This window comes from Halichoerus grypus, chromosome 3 (genome assembly GCF_964656455.1).
Source record: "Halichoerus grypus chromosome 3, mHalGry1.hap1.1, whole genome shotgun sequence".
Taxonomy (NCBI): Eukaryota; Metazoa; Chordata; class Mammalia; order Carnivora; family Phocidae; genus Halichoerus; species Halichoerus grypus.
This window is the reverse complement of record NC_135714.1, coordinates 38,402,561-38,426,502: the sequence shown is the minus strand read 5'-3', so window position 1 is coordinate 38,426,502 and position 23,942 is coordinate 38,402,561. Positions and strand designations below refer to the sequence as shown.

General features: G+C 37.7%; 1 protein-coding gene across 2 annotated transcripts in view; it reads left to right on the top strand.

Moving 5' to 3' along the window:
• COX7B2 (cytochrome c oxidase subunit 7B2) overlaps positions 1-20,758 on the top strand; it is a 95,266-nt gene extending 74,508 nt beyond the window's left edge. For both annotated transcript variants that reach the window (XM_036072257.1, XM_036072256.1), the window contains exon 2: positions 20,340-20,758. In XM_036072257.1, coding sequence (XP_035928150.1) covers positions 20,398-20,640 — 243 coding nt within the window. In that variant the 5' untranslated portion in view covers positions 20,340-20,397 and the 3' untranslated portion in view covers positions 20,641-20,758. The remainder of the gene's footprint in view (positions 1-20,339) is intronic.
• The last annotated feature ends 3,184 nt before the right edge of the window (positions 20,759-23,942 follow it).

The window sequence follows — 23,942 nt, the reverse complement described above, 5'->3', positions numbered from 1 at the left end:
GAAGATGTTGGTCAAAGGGTACAAATTTCCAGTTATAAGGTAAGTTCTGGGGTTCTAATATATACCATAGTAATTATACCCAACAGGACTGTTCTTACACCACCATACACACTCCATACACCACCACACAAAATTATAGCTACGTGAGGTAATGGATGTGTTAACAAACTTTATTGTGGTAGTCATTTCACAAAGTATACATCAAGTCATCACATTATACACCTTAAATTTACACAATGTTATATGTAAATTATACCTTAATAAACCTGTTGGGGCAAATACAAAAAAAAATCACTTGTGAGCAGTTGGGAGAATAGTCAAGGGACAGAAGATAGCAGAGGTTATTATGGGAGCACCATTTAAGGAAAGCATATGAAGAAAAGTTGGGCCATCATGGAGATAGTTTGCATAGAGGTTAGCAGGTTTGAGATGTTGTAAGGATGAAAAAAGAATCCAATGGCATATTAAATATTTCCAGGGAATTGAAGGTATCTAAGCAAGAATGATTTCTAAGTTTCACTTGCTCAACTAGATGGGTGGAGATGGTATTTGCTGGGTTAGGAATGGAAGAGCATGGTTGTACACCATTAGCCTATCGATTTTGCAGACATCAAATTATCTTTGAATTATCTTTTGAATATCTTAGAATTTGAATTATCTTAAGAGAGATGTTATGAAGGCATTTTCATGTAGTGCCCTTGAATGAAGAAAATGATTTATATTTGGAGATACAATTTGGGAATTATCTAATTGCTCATGATAATTAAGTTTATTTGTATAGCGAGGAATAGCTAGAGAGCATATAAAGTGAAAATGTAAGGAAACCAATGGCTGAGGCATTAAGAGCTTCTACATTAAGAACCTATTAGAGGAAGATGAGTTTGTAAAGAAGAAATAGCCATAGAGATAGAAAGAAAGCTAAGGGAATATCATAGAAGGTAAATGGAAGAGAAGGTTTCTAGAGGAGGATGCATCATTGGTGCTATTTTAGCTGAAAAGTCAAGACAGGTGATTTAACTTGTCCACTTTAGGGACAGAGAGGCCATTAATGACCTTTGTATTATCTATTTATGTAAAATGATGGGATGGAAACTGGATGGAGTGTAAGAAGAATGAATGGTAGCCGAGGAAATGGTTAGGGTTCATTTAGTAGTTGTTTGAAACTGGACCCCCTTTTCTTTCTTTTTTATAATTAGTTATGTATTTATTTTTATTTTTTACTTTATTTATTTATAAATTTTAATTCCAGTATAGTTAACCTACAGTGTTATATTAGTTTCAAGTTTACACTCTAGTGATTCAACAATTCCATATATTAATCAGTGCTCATCAAAATAAGTGTACTCTTCAACCCCATGACCTATTTTACCCACCCTACCCCCAAACGGTAACCATCCGTTTGTTCCCTATTGTTAAGAGTCTGTTGGTTTGTCTCTCTCTTTTTTTTCCCCTTTGTTCATTTGTTTTCTTTTTTTTCTCTTCCAAGTTTTTATTTAAATTCCAGTTAGTTAAAGTCCAGTGTAGTATTAGTTTCAGGTGTAGGATTTAGTGATTCCTCACTTACATATAGCACCCAGTACTCATCACAACATGTGCCATCCTTAATACCCATCACCCATTTAACCCATTCCCTCCACCTACCTCCCCTCCAGCAGCCCTCAGTGTGTTCTATATAGTTAAGTTTGTTTTATACTTTGTCTCTTTCTTTTTCCCCCCTCTATATTCATCTGTTATGTTTACTAAATTCCACATGAGTGAAATCATATGGTGTTTGTCTTTCTTTGACTAATGTATTTTGCTTAGCATAATACTCTCTAGCTCTATGCATGCCTTTGCAAACCACAATTCTTTAATTCTACATATGAGTGAAATCTTAATGGTATTTGTCATTCTCTGACTGGCTTATTTTGCTTAGCGTTATGCTCTCTAGATCCATCTATGTCATTGCAAATGACAAGATTTCATTCTTTTCTATGGCTTAATAATATTCCACTGTGTGTGAGTGTGTGTGTGTGTATTTCCACCAACAGTGCATGAGGGTTCATTTTTTTCCCCATATCTTCACTAACACGTGTTGTTTCCTTAGTTTTTTATTTTAGCCATTCTGACAGGTGTGAGGTGATATCTCATTGTGGTTTTGATTTGCATTTCACTGATGAGTGATGTTGAACATCTTTTCATGTGTCTGTTGGCCATCTGTATGTCTTCTTTGGAGAAATCTCTGTTCATATCTTTGCACATTTTTAATTGGATTATTTGGATTATTTGTTTTTTTAGGTGAGTTGTATAAGTTCTTTATATATTTTGGATTCTAACCCTTTATTGTATATATCATTTGCAAATATCTTCTCCCATTCAGTAGGTCACCTTTTAGTTTTGTTGGTTGTTTCCTTTGCTGTGCAGAAGGCTTTTCTTTTTATGTAGTCCCAACAGTTTATTTTTGCTTTCGTTTCTCTTGCCTCAGGAGACATATCTAGAAAGAAGTTGCTACAGCTGATGTTAGAGAAATTACTGCCTGTGCTCTCTTTTAGGATTTTTATGGCTTCAGATCTTGCATTTAGGTCTATAATCTATTTTGAGTTTAATTTGGGTATGGTTTAAGAAAGTGGTCCATTTTCATTCTTCTGCATGTTGCTGTTCAGTGTTCCCAACACCATTTGTTGAAGAGACTGTCTTTTTCCCATTGCATATTCTTTCCTCCTTTGTTGAAGATTAATTGACTATATAAATGGGGGTTTATTTTGCACTTTCTATTCTGTTATATTGATCTATGTGTCTATTTTTTGTGCTAGTACCATACTGTTTTGATTACTAAAGCTATATCCTGAATTGATTACTAAAGCTAGTACCATACTGTTTTGATTACTAAAGCTATATCCTGAAGTCTGGAATTGTGATACACCTCTAGTTTTGTTTTTCTTTTTCAAGATTTCTTTGGTTATTCAGGGTCTTTTGTAGTTCCATTCAAATTTTAGGATTGTTTCTTCTGGTTCTATAAAAAATGCTGTTGGTAGTTTAATAGGGGTTGCATTAAATGTGTAGATTACTTTGGGTAATATAGACATTTTATTTATTTATTTATTTATTTATTTTTAAAGATTTTATTCATTTGAGAGAGAGAGAGCACAAGCAGGGGGAGTGGCAGAAGGAGAGGGAGAAGCAGACTCCCTGTGCCGACGCCAGGCTCGATGCCAGGATCCTGGGATCGTGACTTAAGCCAAAGGCAGATGCTTAACCAACTGAGTCACCCAGGTGCCCCAATATAGACATTTTAACAATATTTGTTCTTCCAATCTATGAACATGGGGTGTCTTTCCATTTCTTTGTTGTCTCTAATTTCTTTCATCAGTGTTCCAGAACTTTCAGAGTACAGATCTTTCACTTCTTTGGTTTATTCCTAGGTATTTTATTATTTTTGGTGCAGTTGTAAATGGGATTATTTTCTTAATTTCTTTTTCTGCTGCTTCTTTATTAGTATGTAGAAATGCAACAGATTTCTGTATACTGATGTTGTATCCTGACACCTTACTGAATTTGTGTATCCGGTCTAGCAATTTTTGGGTAGAGTCTTTCAGGTATTCTATATATAGATAATATCATGTCATCTGCAAATAGTGAAAATTTTACTTGCTCCTTACCAATTTGGATGTCTTTATTTCTTTTTGTTTTCTGATTGCTGTGGCTAGGTCTTCCAGTACTATTTGGATAAAAGTGGTGAAAATGGACATCCTTGTCTTATTCCTGACCTTAGGGGGAAAGCTTTCAGTTTTTCCCCTTTGACTGCAATGTTAGCTGTGGGTTTTTTATTTAAGGTCTTTATTATTTTGAGGTATGTTCCCTCTAGACCTACTTTGTTGAAAATTTTTATCATGAATGGATATTGTACTTTATCAAATGCTTTTTTGTATCTATAGAAATGATACTGTTTTTATCCTTTCTTTTATTGATGTGATGTATCATGTTGATTGATTTATGAATATTGAACCACCCTTGCATTCTGGGAATAAATCCCACTTAATCGTGGTGAATGATTGTTTAAATTTATTGTTGGATTCCATTTGCTAATATTTTGTTGTGGAATTTGCATCTATGTTCATCAGAGATATTGGCCTATAGTTCTCTTTTTTTGTGGTGTCTTTATCTGGTTTTGGTATCAGGGTAATTCTGGACTCAGAATGAATTTTGGAGTGTTCCTTCTTCTCTTTTTTGGGAAAGTGTGAGAAGAATAGGTATTAACTCTTCTTTAATATTTGGTAAATTCCCCTGTGAAGCTGTCGTGTCCTGGACTTTTTTTTGTTGGGAGTTTTTGATTACTTTCTGTTCTTCAGCTTCAGTTTTGGTAGGTTATGTGTTTCTTAGGAATTTATCCATTTCTTCTAGGTTGTCCAATTTTTTGGCATATAGTTTTTCATAATATTCTCTTATAATTGTTTGTTTTTCTGTGGTGTTGGTTGTTATTTCTCCTCCTTTGTTTCTGATTTTATTTTCATCTCCTCTCTCTCTCTTTTTTTTTTTTTTTTTGATGAGTTGGCTAGAGGTTTATCAATTTTGTCAATTTATTCAAAAAGCCAGCTCTTGGTTTCATTCATCTATTCTATTGTTATTTTAGTTTCTATTTACTTATTTCTGCTGTAATCTTTATTATTTCTTTCCTTCTGCTGTTTAGGGTTTTGTTTGTTCTTTATCTAGCACCTTTCAGTATAAAGTTAGGTTGTTTATTTGAGATTTTTCTTGCTTTTTGAGGTAAGCCCGTATTGCACTAAACTTCCCTCTTAGAACTGCTTTTGCTTCATCCCAGAGATTTTGGACCATTGTGTTTTCATTTTCATTTTCATTTCTTTCCATGCAACTTTTGATTTCTTTTTGACTTTTTTATTGACCCATTCATTGTTTTGTGCTCTTTCCAGATTTTTTCTTACGGTTGATTTCTAGTTTCATAGTGTTGTAGTTAGAAAAATACACATGGTATGACTTCAGTCTTTTTAAATTCGTTGAGACTTGTTTGGCGGCCTAATACATGATCTGTTCTGGAAAATGTTTCAAGTGCACTTGAAAAGAATATATATTTTGCTGTTTTGGATGGAATTTTCTGAGTATGTCAGTTAAATCCATCTGGTCCAGTGTATCATTCAAAGCCACTGTTTCCTTGTCTATTGATGTTGGTGGGGCGTTAAAGTCCCCTACTATTATTGTATTACTGTCGATTATTTCTTTTATGTTATTAACTGTTTTATGTATTGGGATGCTACCATGTTGGGTACATAAATATTTACAACTGTCACATCTTCTTTGTGGATTGTCCCCTTTATGATTATACAATGTCCTCTTTTGTCTCTGGTTACAGTCTTTGTTTTAAAGTCTTTTTTGTCCGATATAAGTATTGCTACCCTGACTTTCCTTTGACATCCATTTGCATGGTAAATATTTCTCCATCCCCTCATTTTCAATCTGCATGTGTGTTCAGGTGAACTGAGTCTCTTATAGGCAGCATACAGATAGGTCTTGTTTATCTATCTATTCTGTTACCCTGTGTCCTTTGATTGGAGTATTTAGTTCATTTATATTCACAGTAATTTTGATAGATATGTATTTATTGTCATTTTGTTACTTGTTCTGTGGTTGTTTTTATATTTTTTCCCTGATCCTTTCTTCTCTTGCTCTCTTTCATGGTTTGCAGGCTGTCGTTAGTATTATATTTGGATTATTTCTCCTTTATTCTTTGCATATCTATTACTGGTTTTTGATTTGTGGTAACCGTTAGGTTTGTATATAACATCTGCATATAGCAGTTTATATTAAGTTATTGTCACTTAAGTTTGAACCCATTCTTTATTCCTCTCCTCCCCGTGTTTTACACATACGGTGTCCTAATTTACATCCTTTTATTTTGTGAATCCTTTGACTGATTTTTACAGATATACTTATTTTTACTGTTTTTGCATTTCCTACTTTTCATACTCGTGGTTTTTCCTTTCCACTCAAAAAGTCCCCTTTAACATTTCTTGTTGGGCTGGTTTTGTGGTCATGAACCCTTTTAGCTTATGTTTGCCTGAGAAACTCTTTATCTGTCCTTCTGTTCTGAATAATAACCTTGCTGGATAGAGTATTCTTGGCTGCAGATTTTTTCCTTTTAGCACTTTGGATATATCATGACATTCCTTTCTGGCTTGCCAAGTCTCTGCTGAAAAATCCACTGATAGCTTTATGGGATTTCCCTTGTATGTAACTGTTTTCTTTTCTCTTGCTGCTTTTAAAATTCTCTCTTTATCACTCCTTTTTGCCATTTTAATTACTGTGTGTCTTGGTATGGACCTCATTGGGTTGATTTTGTTGGGGGATCTCTGTGCCCAGATATCTGTTTCCTTCCCCAGGTCTAGGGAAGATTTTATCTATTATTTCTTCAAATAAAATTTCTGCCCCTTTTTCTCTCTGCCCTTGTTCTAGGATCCCTATAATGCGAATGTTATTATGCTTGATGTAGTCAGTGAATTCCCTAAGTCTGTTCTCATTTTACCTAATTTTTTTTCTCTCACAACTTAGCTTGATTATTTTCCATTACTCTGTCTTCCAGATCCTTAATTCATTCCTTTGCTTCTTCTAGTCTGCTATTTATTCCATTTAGTGTACTTTTAATTTCATTTATTGTGTTCTTCATCTCTGATGGATTATTTTTTATCTCTTTGTTAAGGGTCTCACTGATGTCCTCCACTCTTTTCTCAAGTCCAGTTAGTATCTTTGTGATCTTTACTCTAAATTCTCTAGCAGGCATATTGCTTATATCTGTTTGCTTAGGTTTCTTGCTGTGGTTTTGTCCTATTCTTTCATTTGGGACACAGCCCTCTGTCTCTTCATTTTGTCTAACTGTGTCTTTCTCTGTGTGTTAGGAAGTCAGCTACGTCTCCTGTTCTTGAAAGTAATGTCCTTATGAAGAAGAGGTCCTGTGGTGCCCTGCAGTGCAGCATGTCCCCTGTTACCCAGAACCTAGCATTTCAGGGGGTGTCTCCTATATGTACAGTGTGTGCCCTGCTGTTGTGTCCTGGCCACTTTTGGTGTGCAGTTTTAACAAGGTGTGCCTTAGGCTTCCACAGGGCCCTGCCGCTGCTGCTGCTGTTGCTGGCACCAAGGCCCCACCAAGCACTGTGCATGAGAGATGCAATGTTGGCAAAGTTTGCGCTGGTCTTCTGGGGGAGGGGACCACAGCTCCAGGACTAAGGCAAGCATGACTGGAAAGGGCAGATCCGCCAAAGCTCAGGGGAAAGGGGCTTGGTGTAAGCAAATTAGATAGTGCTTGTCCTTGCTGCAGCTGGTGGCCCGTGTTTATGCTGAGGGTTGGGGAGGGAAATGGATCCTGCTAGCTCCTTTGTTCCTGAAGGGGCCTTCCTGTGATCCCTGCCTTTCTAGGACAGGCTCTGAGATGAGCATATTGCTCTTTCTCCCATATGCCCTAGGTGTTTTTCAAATTGCTGTTTCTACATTGTGTCTCCCAGGGCTTTTGTCATGCTGTCTCTTTAAGGGTGGGAACTCAGCTTCCTATTGCCCACGGGGCTCTCCCAGAGCAGAGCCCCCTGATTTTTAGAATTCCAGGCTTTATGTCCCAAGGGTTGTAAGAACTCAATGATATTCAGTCTTTCTCGCTTTCAAAGCCAGATGTTACGGGGATTCATCTTTCCCTTCCCATCCCTGAGATGAGAGTCTGTTTCTTGCCCTTCTCACACCAGTGGCTCCCTCCCTCCTGTCGACTGCCAAGGTCTATTTTGCTCCCCACAGCATCTCCACCCCTTCCTACCCTTTTAGTTGTAACCTCTTCTCTACCTTTAGTTGTGGAGTTTGTTCTGCCAGTCTTCAGGTGGTTTTCTGGGTTATATACACTGATGTGAGTTTATCTAGTTGTATCCATGGGATAAGGTGAGCTTAGGGTTCTCATATTCCATCATCTTCCCAGCCTCCCTGGATCCCTTTTTCCATAGGGCAGTATCCTTCCATGCATTCTCACATTGTATACAGGTCACACAGTATAAACTGCTATTTTGGCTTAAAGTGTTGTCATTGTTGTTATGGGGCTATTCTTTGCAGTCAAATAAATGAATGTTATATGTAGGGATTCCCAGAATTATCTAGCTGCTGGGTATATGTTTTATCAGTATTTTTGGACTTTGACAATTATCATTTTTAGGCTTTTAGATAAAATGTGACATTGGTTGTAAGCATACTTAAGGACATACCTTCATAATCTAGCTTAAGTTCAGTCCTTTATGAAGCATGGCTACTGTTTATTTTCCAATATCAATTCCAAATTTTCTTAGCTATTCTCTGTGTCTCTTTAGTGTAAATTATAAAGTCATAGGTGATCCTGCAATATCATGAACTCAGAAGAAAATGCAGGAAATGACTCTCCCTTGGGTATTATTAATTCTGAACACAATTAGATTCTGACTATCTTAACTCTGATTATTTTGTGTCTGTTCAGTCTTATGAATTGCCTACATTTATTTTTAAAGAAGTCTTTCAGGCTTATCTCCTATTATTTTGTAGTAACATTAAAAGCAAATTTTTATGTTGATTATGATATGATGTTCAATGAAGATGAAAATGTATTATCGAATTGGCGAAAAGCCAGATTTATTTCAGTGTGATGCTTATGTGCCACTGTTACGTGTGCTGTTGTTTTGAATTTGACATTAAAGGAGACCCGCTTGATTTATATATGTTTGGACTTGAAGGCCACCTTTAGAGGAGAAATATTTGAAAACTAAATTTTAGCATTGGTAGTTGGAGAAAAGCCCTTAATAAATCTTTCCACCCCCATTCTTTTCATCTGGTTGAGCCTATTTAAGAATTTAGCTCATCTACCATTAATTCAAGCAGCTCTTCATGAGCTCTTTGGATGGGAAAGGTACCTCTTATTTTTGATGGCATAGTATCCTGATCATATCTGTTGTAACACTTTTCATACTGAAACCTTATGATCATCTCTCTTCATATAACTGAGCATTCCTGAAAGAATGGGCCATTCTTGTCCATTTTTGTAACTCCAGTGTTTAGCAGGCTGTAGTCACATAAGAGAAGCTCAGTTGAATCATGTTTAAGCAATAAAATAACCTCAGTATTTAGGGTTTCTAGAGGATCTTTTTATTATGCAAAAAACTCGAAAGGGCAACTTGCAGTTCTAGAAATAAATAGAGAGAAGAGTATATATGTGCCCATTCTCACACAGTTGTAGTTCCTCCTAACACTGACTTCTCTGGGCCTGGGCAGTACATTTATTTGAAGCTTTTAATTTAGAAACAAGATGTTAGAAAAAACTAGAGAGAATATAATCCACTGGTCCCTGTCATTTAATGAATGAATCTCTGTTTTCACCCCTACCCCTGAGGGACCTCTGATTGGATCAAATTTTTCTTCCAGTATAGTGGACTTTTTTTTTTCTCATTCAGTATGCATTCCATCTTCTTTTAACAGCATCCTATTGCTCTTAGGAAGCCATCTATCTTCCATTCCCAGTCAATGTCCTGATTCTAAGAAGAGCAGAGGATTCAGGTCCCTCACCTATTTCTATACGTAGATCTGTGTGTCTTTTTCAAAACGAGCTTGCATTAGAAAAATACATACATGAGTTTGGTTTCTACCTCTCCTTCAAATAGAATATGAATCTGGGAAAGGAATAGCTAGAGTTACCTATTTACTATCCCCTCCCCACCCTCCTGTTTCTATCCATGTTCTTCCTTAACATATGTTTATAATATCAACTCATGAATGTCCAGTGACCAAACAATTACTGCAGATATTAAAGGACAATTTAAAATGATGTCTATGTCATTTAGATCTAATGATTTGGATTTGATAAATGTGATAAAATACGTTATATAAAGAAACCCACAGTTCCATCATCAGCAGTGGGTGTAAGCTGCATAAATTGTATACGTAATCAAAATTTTGGCCTATTTGCATAGAAATCTTACTTTTCCAATTAACAAATATTCACATGGTTAATTATGCTAATTTGGTTTAGAATGCCATTTTTAGTCTGTGACATTTTAGACTCCATTAGATTAATGAAAGAAACTGAAAGTAACCTCTTTGAAACTAGAATTCTAATTGGAAGTTTTAGGATTTCAAAGCAAGAATCTGTGTTCTGAATTTCTGTTGCATGTGTTTAGATGGGGAAGCTCTTCTTCAGTGTCCTTCCCCTCAGGAACTTAAAAACTAAAATGAAATATCAGTTCACTAAAGCAGAATCCCTGCCCCAAGGTTTGGCAAAGTGCATCCTGTCTCACTGTTTCTTCTGAGGCATTTACAAGGAAAAAAAAATATCAGTTTACCAGACTCAGCCCTCTGGCCAAAGTCCTTCTCACTTCCAAATAATGGATCCTAAATGGGAGAACAAAAAAAGGTAAAATGCCAACATCTTGTTAAAAGTTTTCAAAAAGTTTTCAAAACTTTATGAAAGTAAAGGAAAAAAAAAAAGTATACCGAAAGAGAGAACTGGCCCGGAAAAACAACTTGGAAAGTGATCATAGTTATTACTTTAGGGCTGTGAAGTGCTCTTCTCATCAAATGGAATTTCTCTGCAAATGCAAGTTGCCCAGATGATGGCAAGAACAAAAGCCTTACTCATAAAGGTTTTATTTACAGATATATCTTGAGCGTAATTTCGGAGGGCAGAGATAGTTCAAGTCGTAAATAAAAGATCTGGAGATTTTAGAAACAAGGAAGAAAGGATTATTTTACAGCGCTAAATATTCCAATCTGAATTTGGAATTTGATCCAAATTAATTTCTGGAGTAGACCCTTACTGTCCTAATTTCAGGTTGGAAATTAAAAACTATTTTCATGAAAAATGGAAACATTCAGTTAAATGTGTCTTTCAGATTTAAAATGTCTTTGACATCTGAAAGTTTCAGTTAAATATGTCTTTCAGATTTAAAATGTCTTTGACATCTAAAAGTTAAAAATTTTAATTTTTACTTTTACATTATCAGTGACATAATTAGATTAACTGCAGGGATGGCTTGTACATTTTCATTTCAAGATTTAAATGAAAATTTCAGATTATGCAAAGAGGGATTATTGAGGCAACTCTAATGGCCAGTGCAGCATCATGCAATCTTTCTATTCATAGAGCATTTAATGCATAAAGGTAGATGTGGAGAGGAGGGAAACATCTACACAAATATTAACACTGCAGAAGTTAGAATCACGTAATGAAGGCTAGAGTTAATTGCTACTATGAGTGCTGTTAAGATAGCCTGGGCTTATCATGCACTCTGTGCTTCTTCAGTCCTATGTTAAAAGTCCCCACAAGGAAGTGGTTTTGTTTGTGAAATCCCTCCTGGAGCTATTAAACTATTGGAAATGAGTACAATGATGTAACAGCATTGAGAACACAGAGACATTCTTTTGATGTTCCCTGAAGTGTGTTCTGGAAAACACTAATACAGAGTACACTCCAGGAGAAAAAAAGCATGGCATGTTTAGCTCAGTTTGGAAAGCACCATCCCTGTGAGAGAATAGCTGTGTACGGTAGCACAAGATTTGGAAAATGCTTCAATAAAGAAGAATTGAACTTTGTTATCTGCATATTGCGCAAGTTTAGATGACTTGAAGCGCGTTTTAAAAAGTAACACCTACTAACATCAAACAGGGAACTAGTAAAATAGGCACATCTTTTGGTGAATATTGATAGTAAGGTCACTTTGTGATTGAAATCTGCATCAAGGTAGTAAAGCTAAGAGATAAGTGAGGTATTCCATTTACTGGAATGGAATATTTTTCTTTTGAAGTTAAAAAATTAATGCCCGCATTCTGGTTTATACATCAAGTTTGAAGATCTCCAGTGGCATGAGGTAGATCCTCAGAGGTTGTCATCCTTAGGTGCCTGTACCAAAGAATTTTGTTGTGGCTCTGCAAAGCTGAGGATTGGATACAGAAATATGACGACTACAGAAATAAGACACTGGTGTATTTTGAGAGTTTAATTGGGTGAACTGTCCAAGTTCAAGTCTTATCATTATCCATTGGAGCATTTGCAGTATTCTCCTGCAAACTTTTCCCCATACTTGTACCAGAGTAATGCCTAAGCTACAAATCTGACCATGTAATTCACACCCCTGATGTCTTTCGGTGACTCCGTATCATTTCCTGGATAAAATTTTCAAAGTTTCTAGAATTTATTGTAACCATGATCTTCTTCTTTTCCAAGATTAGGTTGGAAAAATGCTGTGCATTTATCTAGATATTTTGACTTGTGGGTCCACTGAAATAGTCTCTTCAGGCAGGACGTGACTATACAACAGTCTATGAGCTATGGAGTGCAGTTAATATAAAATCTTTTGAGAGTAACCACAGCAGTCCTTTAACACTTAATACATTGCCTAAAATAACAAGGTCACCTGTTTCCAATGTTTGAAATGGATCAAAATGTAAAATTAATATGGACATCCACCGTGAGGAAATTTGATGGGCTTATGAAAGTTTAATGGAAAATAAGACTTATTTTGCACAGTCAGGCCACTGACTGTGAGGGAGAGTAATACCTTACATCCCTTCACTTTTCAGGCAACATTTGTCATTTGAGGACATCAAGTCACAAGTTGTCCATTCTGTTACTTCTCCCTCCTCACCTAACAACTCACTACTGTGATCTGCCTTTTAATTTGTTCAGGTAACATCCATTTATGTAACTTTTTAGACTTAATAAAGTGGCATAAACCACAGCCTTAAGCAAATGGCTGTACCACCCATCAATTCAGTGAGTGACTCAGGAGATGATATCATTACATATGAAACAGAACCATTGTTCAGCATTTCCACCAGCAGCATTGATGCGTGCAGGGTTCCCATATTTCCTGTTACAAAAAGGCTGAAGGCTTAAGTAATCATGATGGGAGACACTTTGCACTGTGTACACTTAATCCTTCCTTGAGCAGCATAGTCTTCTGAGAAACACATAAATGAACAGAAGACTCTGTAGGTTTTGTGCATTTTCATTTCAAGAAGATTGCCTTTTTTTATTGTTTCTTGCTGTGTGTCAGTATTCTGAAGCTGTAAAAAGAAGAGTAGAAATAAAAGCAGGTGGAAATAAAGGTGTTACAGTTGAGCAATGTAGTCAAGGAGCCTCAGCTTCGAAAGTGTATCATTCATTATACAGCAAAACACCAGTGTTACTAATACTTTTAATGTTTTTAAATGCTGCCGAATGTTTCTGTTGACTAGCTTATTCCCAGGGGGTTCCTATAACTCAGGTCACTCAGGTGCTGCTTTTTAAATTACCGTGGTGGTGAATTCAATTACTACTATACTCTTCCAGTGGCCTAAAAGAATAAATGGTCTTCCTAAAATGTTTTTCTCTTTGGAAAGGTCTAGAGTGTTAGGGCTGGATAGGACCTTAGAGATTATCTGATTCACTGTTCCATAAACTTGTCTGATGACAAGACTCTTCCCCTGCTAGAACCTCCAAACAAGCTCTGAGAACTTTTTAAAAAGATACAGATTCTCAGGTTACTCCCCTGGATGCTCTGTTTCAGTAAGTTTGACATGGAGTCTAGTAATCTACATTTTAGTATATGTGCTGCCGAAGCGAGCACTAGTAATCTACATTTTGTAATAAAGATTCCAGATGACTCTTAGCATCAGGCAGGTTTGGGAAAAGCCAAATTCACCCCACTTTTTTTATTTTATAGACAAGCAAGCAGATGCCCAGATAGATTGATGCATCTAAGTTGTGTACTGCACATTTTTAAAATTGAGATTAGTTCAGGAAAAAATGTTGATAGGTAGTCTTTATGCAGTCCATGGCAGGGAATGGGAGAATGTATTTTCTTAGAATTTAAGCCTCTGTATTGAATAGAATAATGCCATTTAGAGGATTATGGGAGAAGTGACAGGAGACACTTTGCTTTGTATATAACAGTGGTTCTTAACCAGCGATGACTTTACTCACCAAGTGATATTTGACAGTGTCTGGAGATATATTTTTGGTGTCACAACTGAGGGGAGGAAGGTACTTCCTACTCGTGTGTGGTACACAGGGGCAGGGATGCTGCTAAACACACTGCAATGAACAGAATATCCCCCCACAAGAAAGAATTACTTGGACCAAAATGTCAATAGAGTCCAGGTTGGGAAAACTTGGTATTCACTTAATCCCTTCTTGAGCACCGTCTCTCTGTGTGATACTTACTAGTAATACTAGGCACATTTGAGAATAGGACACAGTTTCTAATTTTCTCCCTAAAGTTAAATAGAAAACCTTATATCAAAGCTAAGCTAATTGATCTGTGTTATGCTATACTTAAACTGGATGAAGTTGATTTTTTTTTCCTTAGGACCGTACGATTGTTTTAGGATCCCTCCCTTCTTCTCTTCAGGTATCTAGACCTTTCAATTCCTAGAGCACCCCAATTATGTCTGCTCTGACCTTTCGGCATTCTGTACCTCGATCACCCACACTCTGATTCCCTGGGCTCAGCTACAAGCTACAGTGTCAGTGTCTGCTGATTTTTAACAAAAATAGAATTTTGGTCCAAAATGGTAAACCAGAGGCTACGTGAATGGACTTACTCAGTTTACTTATTTTCCACATCAGAGTGATTTTCTTTTCCTAATATTTCTCAATTCTAGTTCCTTTCCATCTGTTTTATCAGAATTTAAGTCAGATCCTCATCATCATTTTCTTGAACCACTGAAGTAAACATTTATATTGCAATAAGCTCCTACCTTTTCTGCAACTTTTGCCATCTTCCTACCCATTTTCCACCTAACAATTATCTTGATAAAGCTCTTTTTCCTCCAGATTTTTTCCCATTCCATCAGTGGTCTCTCCTCTATAAGAATGTTTCTCAAACTTGGGTTACATATGGAATCTTTTTAAAGGGGAAACAAATTCCTTCATATCATTTGTCCATCTTGAATTTATTTTAAAATCATTTATACATATGTAAACATAAAACCAAATTTAAGATACAACTATAAGGGGCGCCTGGGTGGCTCAGTTGTTAAGCGTCTGCCTTCGGCTCAGGTCATGATCCCAGGGCCCTGGGATCGAGCCCCGCATCGGGCTCCCTGCTCAGCGGGGAGCCTGCTTCTCCCTCTCCCACTCCCCCTGCTTGTGTTCCCTCTCTCGCTGTCTCTCTCTCTCTCTCTGTCAAATAAATAAATAAATAAATAAATCTTAAAAAAAAAAAAAGGATACAACTATGAAACCAAAACATTTTCAAATTAAAAATGAACCAAACTGTACAACAAAGAAAATTCAAAATTATAATATTAATTCAATATGACCATTAATATTGTCCAGAGTCTGCAACAGTGCTTGCTGTGGCCATAGTTCTTTTATTTTCACATGTCTGTTCCATATAGTGAGCTGAAGCATGACTCGATTTTGTCTGATTCTTCATTTTGTCCCTGGCATGACCACATTACTTAAACATGAAAGCTGCCTCCATTCTTTTCCCATTAGTCCAGGATAAATAAATGTTGTACACGGGTACAAGCAAAACATGCAGGACGAAGGTAAACGCAGGCACCAGTAATTAATAGGCTACATCATCCAGGTCTCATATTGTTATCTTTCTTTAAATTGTGAAAGTAAAAACAGAGAACTAAGAATTCTCATTGTTAACTCACAGAAAAAAGGCTGTGAGTTTGAGTGCTCTTTTCACATTAGTGAGAAACAGTGATCTATAGATTTGAGTCTAAATCCCAGAGCGGGGCATGTGAAGTCCTCACTGTGCTGCTCTGCTTTCCTCATCCCTCCAGGCTCATCTGTGCGTGTCCACTTCTTCTCTTAGCACTTAGTGTTACGGAGCTTACCAGTTGCCCTGCCTGCGTAGTTTCTCAGCCCTCTGTGCTTTCACTTTTGCCGCTTCGTCTACACTCTGCACTCCCAGCTTTGGTTTTTATATCTTAATCATCCTTTCAAGATCTAGCCTAGGTGTCATTTCCTCTATAACCATTTCTAGAACTCCAGGTTGAAATGTAACCCCTCCTGTGGACCAGGGACACCCTGTGTTCATCTCTAGCCAGTGGCTAGAGATGGTAGAGTTCATTCCCTCACTCTACCATGAGCTTCTCGAGAGTAGGCATGGAACTCCTGCCACCCAGCCCAGACCCTCACATGCCAGTAGTCACTCAGCAGATATTACAGTAAACCACCTCTGGTAAACCGTATTGGGTGTTTGGATTTTTTTATTTCCAATACTCAGAATTGAATATGCTTTGAAAAATGATAGAAAAATGATAGTTGAAAAATGTACTAGATTTATAATCAGGGGAGCTGAATTCACATCTCGGCCTGTCATTTATTCTTAGGTACAGAATGGAGATAAATAATCACCATTGCACACTGTTTTTGCAAATGTGCAAAATTCTGGGACAATATCTGGCAAACAGGCATATATTCATTAAATATTAGTTTCCTTACTGTATTAATATATTATTGTGTTATTTCTTTTTATGGCCTTTAGTGATTTGAAATTATTTTTGTTATCCGTGAGGCTTCAAATATATATACCTCCTTATTGCACTTAGATTGAAGTCTGGTATTAGTTATTTTCCTAAACTGAGTTTCAACATTGCTGTATAAAGTAGATGACACAATCAATTTTTCCTTTTCATCCTCATAGGATACTTCACTCTCTTTAACTATTTATATTTATTCAGAACATATTTCTTTTCTTTTATTGCCACAGGCACGAGAGAACCTCTACTTTGTTCTTATTACCTAGAGAAATCTGTCTTCTTCCATCTCTTTGTGGTCTGTTTTCATCAGAAAGTATCTACTTTGAGAAATATTTTCTTTACCTGCATTATATTATTGAATTTTTTATGCTTTCATATGGATATTAGACCTTATTGATTCAGTTCTTCTAGTAATAGGCTTAGGTTTCTCAATAATACGAAATTTATTATAAAAGTAAGTTATATGGAATTGAACAGTATGGAAAATTTCTCTAAGCCATGGATTCCCAGCTCTTACTTGTGTTTTATAAACAGAAATAGATATAATATAGATATGGAAGCAATTGAGACAGATGTAGCTGATGCTGACAAGGAAAAACAAAAAAGGAGTGAAAGACTGCGTTTTGTTTATTATGGGATGAAATGCCGACTACAAACTATGGGAGTTCCTAAAAGAAAATTCTTAATAATGCATATTTACTGGTACAAGAAAGTTCAGGCTAGGTGGAAGAGGAAAGCTTCACAGATACAGGAATAACCAAAGGATGAACCAAGCTACAAAGCGATGTGATCAGTGTCACTAGAGACAAAGTGTCTGAGTTTCAACTTAACATCTTGAGGATAGGAATAATGCAATCACTTTGTCATGAAGTAGCAGGCATGCATCGATGACCCACAAGAAATCCCTGCTATCACAATTATTCTCTGGTTTTGTGCCGTTCTATGTGCCACAAGTGTTTTGGTATTGAATTAAGGCTGCACCTGTCATACCCTGACCCTTTTCACCTTCAGCTTTCTTTCTGAATTCAATTCAAATTAAAACCTCAGTGCATTTTGGTGGAGAGATTCGTGACTAACAGGAAAAAAACAAACAAACAGTACCAAAAACTGAGTATTTGGAACCTCAGAAGAAAGGCATTTGGTTCTGTTTTTGTCCCCTTCATCACAATCATGAAGAGTACCACTTTACCATCTGGTAGGAAATAAAAGAGAACCTTAGGGTCTTGTTTCCTAAGTTGGGAATAAAGTCATTTGAGTTGGCAAATTTCAGTGAACAGTTATAAGTTTACAAGTACTGACCTCAGGCATTTTTGTATCCATGTTGCTTGCATTTGCACCAGAGTTAACATATGTCATTGCTAGAGACTGAGCACTGTTTGACAGCTTGCACAAAGAAAAGAAATTGACAGAACTCCATGTGTTTCTGCTTCCAGATCTCTTGTTCAATATTAACTATCTGTTTAAAAAATAAAATAATTAGGGCTGTTATGACATGTACATTTGATTTCATGATTTTTTGACTTGCCCTCAGTGTTCATTTTAACTTCTTTAAGGCTACCAGTATTCATTTATATTTCAGACTGGTTTAAAAAAACAGTTCTTTGGGCGCCTGGGTGGCTCAGTCGTTAAGCGTCTGCCTTCGGCTCAGGTCATGATCCCAGGGTCCTGGGATCGAGCAGGGAGCCCGCTTCTCCCTCTCCCACTCCCCCTGCTTGTGTTCCCTCTCTCGCTGTGTCTTTCTCTGTCAAATAAATAAATAAAAAATCTTTAAAAAATAAAAAAAAAATTTAAAAAACCAGTTCTTTCTGTGCTTTTGTGTCAGCTACTGTGTGTACAAGGTTATAGCCCTTGCCCATAAGGAGCTCGTAGGCTTTTGGAGGAGAATATATTCTATCAAGAAAATGACAAGACAAGCCACAGGCTGGGAGAAAATATTTGCAAAAGACATATCTGATAAAGGACTGTTATGTAGGTTCATTAATTGTAACAAACGTAACAAATTTATTAGCCTGATACGGGAGAGGGAAGCTATGCCTGTGTGGGGTCAGCATGTATATGGGGACTCTGTATTTTCCACTCACTTTTGCAGTGAACCTAAAACTGTTCTAAAAAAAAATAAAGTCTATTTTAAAAAACGATAAAGCCAATACATCATGCTATGAAACAAGGGTTATAAGAAGTGTAGTAGCCCAGAGAAGAGGGGCTTTATTCAACCTAGTGAGATTTGGAGATTTCACAGAAGTGGTGACCTTTAGACTGGGATTTAAAAGACAAATAGACTTTTACCTGTAGAAAGGTACAAGGCAGGAATTAGGTAAAGAAGGAGAAGGGGGGAGGAGGTGAGGAAAGGGGTTAAAAGAGGGGGGGAAAGGAGCAGCAGGGAGGAAGTATGACATACTCTGTGACTGCCTTATAATTCTGACTGAAACCTGAGTTTATGTAGTCACAGGTCATTGGACTTGTGGGACATGTTGTGAATTGTCATTTTGTCCATCATGCTGATTGGTTTGGAGTCTAGGGAACAAGCCATTGGCTGTTCATGAATAGAAAAGAACACTTACTGTGTGCTTACAGTTGTTGTTAGGGATTATCACATGTAAGCCTCATGTTATGGAACCCAAGTACAGCTGTCCATCACCTGAAAGATCATCTCTCAAGGGACAAGTTTTGATTGGAAAGAAATTTGAACTTTATTCAGGAAGCTGGGAACCTGAGGAGAAGGTGGACTCTTGTCCAAAAGCAAACTCTGAGGTTTCTCCTTGACCCAAGGGTTTTTAAAGAGGTTTAGGATGGTTGATCAGCAAAGGGAATGCAGCGACCTTCAACATTTCTTTTTTTTTTTAATTTTATTTTATTATGTTATGTTAATCACCATACATTACATCATTAGTTTTTGATGTAGTGTTCCATGATTCATTGTTTGCATATAACACCCAGTGCTCCATGCAATATGTGCCCTCCTTAATACCCATCACCGGGCTAACCCATCCCCCCACCCCCCTCCCCTCTAGAACCCCCAGTTTGTTTCTCAGAGTCCATAGTCTCTCATGGTTCGTCTCCCCCTCCGATTCCCCCCCTTCATTTTTCCCTTCCTACTATCTTCTTTTTTTTTTTTTAACGTATAATGTATTATTTGTTTCAGAGGTACGGGTCTATGATTCATCAGTCTTACACAATTCACAGAGCTCACCATAGCACATACCCTCCCCAATGTCTATCATTCATGCAGACTCAATGATGCCAACTACAGAAGTTATCTCAGTGAGAGGGGGTTGTGCAGGAGGGTCTGGTTCTTGTTCCGTGATGTGCTGGAGTGCTCTGTTCTCTCTGGAGGGGAAGGCAAGGTCTGCAGATGCACAAAGGGAGGTCAGTAAAGTCATCCGTGTAACTAAAAAAGAAAAACGTTTTGCTAAAGAACTACCAGACTAATCAGAAAGCCGAGGCGGTTTCAAACAGACTTTCTGGCTTCTGTGGCCTGGGAAAGTTCTAGTCCTTCACTCCTCAAGGCCAGTGGTCTACATATCTCAAAGAAAGTAAATTAGTTCTGTTACAGATCAAGGACCTTAGGTTAGCAAGTAAGGAGTGTGCTAACTTGAAGCAAGGGAACCCTTAAGACCCGCTGGAGTGCTGTTCCACACACAGCACACTTTGGAGCTGGGCATTATTGTCTCAGTTTGCCCTTGAAGAGACTAAGGCAAAGAGAGGTTAAGTAACTGCGTGAGTACATACAGCTAATCAGTAGCAGAGCTGAGACTCAAACCAGGCGTCATGGTATTAAAGCTATAGGACTGGTCATACTCTAAGGAGTGGTGTGAGTGAAGCATTCAGAGGGAGGAACTGAACGTAGATCAGATGTCATTGCTTATCTTTTGTTTTTCCAGGTCTCTTTGCAAGGAAATAGACAGCTGCAATCAACGGCAGTCCTGTTACACCTTCATCATGTTTCTCTTGACCAGAAATGCACTAAATAGGTTCAAGATTCGAAGCATTCAACAAATTAGGTCAAGACAGAGCCACGAAAATCATTCACAAGATTTCCATGACAAATACGGTGACACTGTACTAGCCAGTGGGACCGCTTTCTGTGTTGTTGCGTGGGTGTTTATAGCCACACAGATTGGAATAGAATGGAACCTATCTCCTGTTGGCAGAGTCGCTCCAAAAGAGTGGAATGATGAGTAACCATCAAAGTTACTGTAATACAAAATTGTTTCAAAATCAGCTTGTCATTTAAGCACTCTGCTGCTCATTAAAATATAGCATAGTTGAAGAAATAAAATACATTTGAAACCTTTAAAAAGTTGTTTGGTTAAGCGACTGCCTTTGGCTCAAGTCATGATCCCAGAGTTCTGGGATCGAGTCCCAAATTGGGCTCCCAGCTCAGCGGGGAGCCTGCTTCTCCCTCTGACCCTCTCCCCTCTCATGCTGTTTCTCTCTCTCTCTCTCTAATAAATAAATAAAGTCTTTTAAAAAAAAAGTTGTTGAAAATACTCATTATAGTGCCTAAAAGCAAGACAGTAGCAATGGGTACAGGTTATAGCAGATTATGAATAATAAATATTTGAAAGTAGAGTTAATCATGTATTTTCTGTCTTAATGATTTGCACTAGGTATCCCTTAGTGGGTATACACACATATGTACTTTACAAATTAGTTTAATTGTTTGGCAAATTCTGTTGAATCTTTCCTTAAAACATATTCATGATAAAAAGAAACATATGCATAATCTGACTATTTTTCACATCCTTAATCTTTCCCGCCATGATCTGAATCACCATACTCTCACTGGGGTTATTATAAAAACTTTCTCACCAGTCTCCTTCTTCAACACATGATGTCCCCCCCAAACCTGCATCCTCTGCCCCACCACACACAACTTTTTTTAACACAGAAGCCAGGATGATCATTTTATTTTATTTTATTTTTATTTATTTATTTGACAGAGAGATAGAGCCAGAGCACAAGCTGGGAGAATGGCAGAGGGAGAAGGAGAAGAAGGCTCCTCGTTGAGCAGAGACCCTGATGCGGGGCTCAATCCCAGGACCCTGGAATCATGACCTGAGCCAAAGTCAGATGCTTAACCGACTGAGCCACCCAGGCACCCCCCGAATGATTATTTTAAAACATTAGTGATATCACCCCTCTTTTCAAAACCCAATGACTCCACATTTCACTCGAGAGTTAAAGCCAAAGTCCTTAGAAAAGTACACAGGCCCCCTAGATGCTGTACTGGTCAGTCTTACTCCTGTATCAGGACATTTCCATTTGCTCTTTTCTCTGCTTGGAATGTACTTCCCCAGATCTTGTATGACTCATTTCATCATACTTTTCAGGGTTTTGTTCATGTGTCATATTTTCAGAGGAGGCCTCTGACTACCCTTTTTAAAATTGCAGCCCCTCCTTAGTTCGGGCTTTGTCTGTCCTGCTTCCTTGCTTTATTTTTCCCCATAGCAGTTGTCATCATCTGACATAAGATATATTTTGTTTATTGTCTGTGTGCAAAGCTCCATAAAAGCATAGTTTGGAAACTGGGTTTTTTGTGACTTTATCCCTGTAACAGGGCTTGATAGATTAGACCTTCAGTAATTATTGGTTGAGTTAATGAATATTAGTCTACAAATAATGAATTTGTTTACGACTGTGGGTTTGCAATGATTATTGGAGAGTATATTGGTTATTTATTGCTATTCTATAAATTGCCCTAAAACTCAGTAGCTTAAAACAATAAACATTTATTACCTCACAGTTTCTGTGGGTCAGGAATCTCAGCTGGATATCTCTGGCTCAGGATCTCTCACTTCTGTAATCTGAGTGTCAGGGCAATAATCATTTCAAGGTATAACTAGGATAGGATCTATATCCAAGCACATATGACTGTTTACTGGCCTTAGGACTTCACTGAATATTGGCTGAAGATACCAGTTCATTTTGTGTAGTTTTCTCCCTGGGGCAACTCACAGTGTAACAGAGTAAAGGATACAGAAGCCGAGGTCTTTTGTAACCTAATCTTGCAAGTGACATTTCATCACCTCTACCATATTTTGTTCACTAGAAGTGAGACACTAAATCAAGGCTATAAAAAAGGGAAGGGGATTATACAAGGGCATGATTACCTCAAGGTAGGGATCACTGAGGAATACCTAACACAGTCGACACTGGAGATGACCTCCTCCTGGATGACTAAACTCTAGATAAATGTATCTCAATGTCAAATATACGTTAATACTGTTACTCTGTAGACAAAGGACATTATGTGTTCCTTCCCAGTTTTACTATGTGAGAGTTCCTCTAGGGTCCTTCCTAGCTGTAGAATTGGTAGTTCTTAGGGAATGCTCATTTTCAGCTTTATCAGTATTGCTGGATTATTTCCCAAAGTGGTGAAATAGTTTACAGTCTCACCAGTAATATATACAATTTCCTTTTTTCCCCACATCCAAACTCACTCTTAAGAGTTTTCATACATTTTAATATTTGCTGCTTTGATGAGTGTGAAATAGTACCTCATGTTTTAATCTGTATTTCCTGAACCTAATTACTGATGAGGTCCAGCATCCTGTGTTAGCCTGTGTGTGTGTGTGTGTGCGCGCATGCACGTGTGTGCACAGCTTTTCGGTTTCTTTTTCCATTTTTCTATTTAGTTGTTTGTCTTGCTCATTTTGTAAAAGTTTTTAAATAAATTCTAGATACTAATTATATCAGTCTGGGTTTAATCAGAGAGGCAGAACCATATAAGTAATATAGAATTGCAGATTAATTATGGGAATTAGAACTGATGCAGTGGCAAGAGCCAGTGGAGGGGTTTTTACAAGGCTGTTGCCTTGCCATCTGGTACCGAGTGAGTTTTCAGTAGAGCAGGAAAGCTGGATGTGGAGTAGGGGAGAGCAAAAACCAACTGGAATTGGGAAGGATGCACTGGAATCATGTCTATAAACTAAACCCTGTGCCTGTTTTTGTCACTGTCTATAATTAAGGTGACATGGTTGACTTATGGGAGAAGTTGGTGCCCTTCACTGTGGAACTGAACATTCACCTGACCCAGTACTCCAAAAAGCTAAAGAACTGGTAGAAGTTTAAATAGCTATAGGTCCAGGCATTGTTCCTTATCAATAAAGCAAGCCAGAAGATCAGCAACGGCATACACAAGCTGCACAGTGCCCAGTGTTTTATGCCAGCCTTCCAAGTACAAAAAGGTTGCTATTTTATGTCTGCCATCCCTATATAATACATATCTGTCTTGTGGTTAACCCTAATCTAAAACCACAGAGGGAAGGAATTCTGGAAAATGTAGTTGAAGCCTAGCTAAATTGACACTTAGAAAGCCACAGTAAGGGGCGCCTGGGTGGCTCAGTCGTTAAGCGGCTGCCTTCGGCTCAGGTCATGATCCCAGCGTCCTGGGATCGAGCCCCGCATCGGGCTCCCTGCTCGACGGAGAGCCTGCTTCTCCCTCTACCACTCCCCCTGCTTGTGTTCCCTCTCTCGCTGTC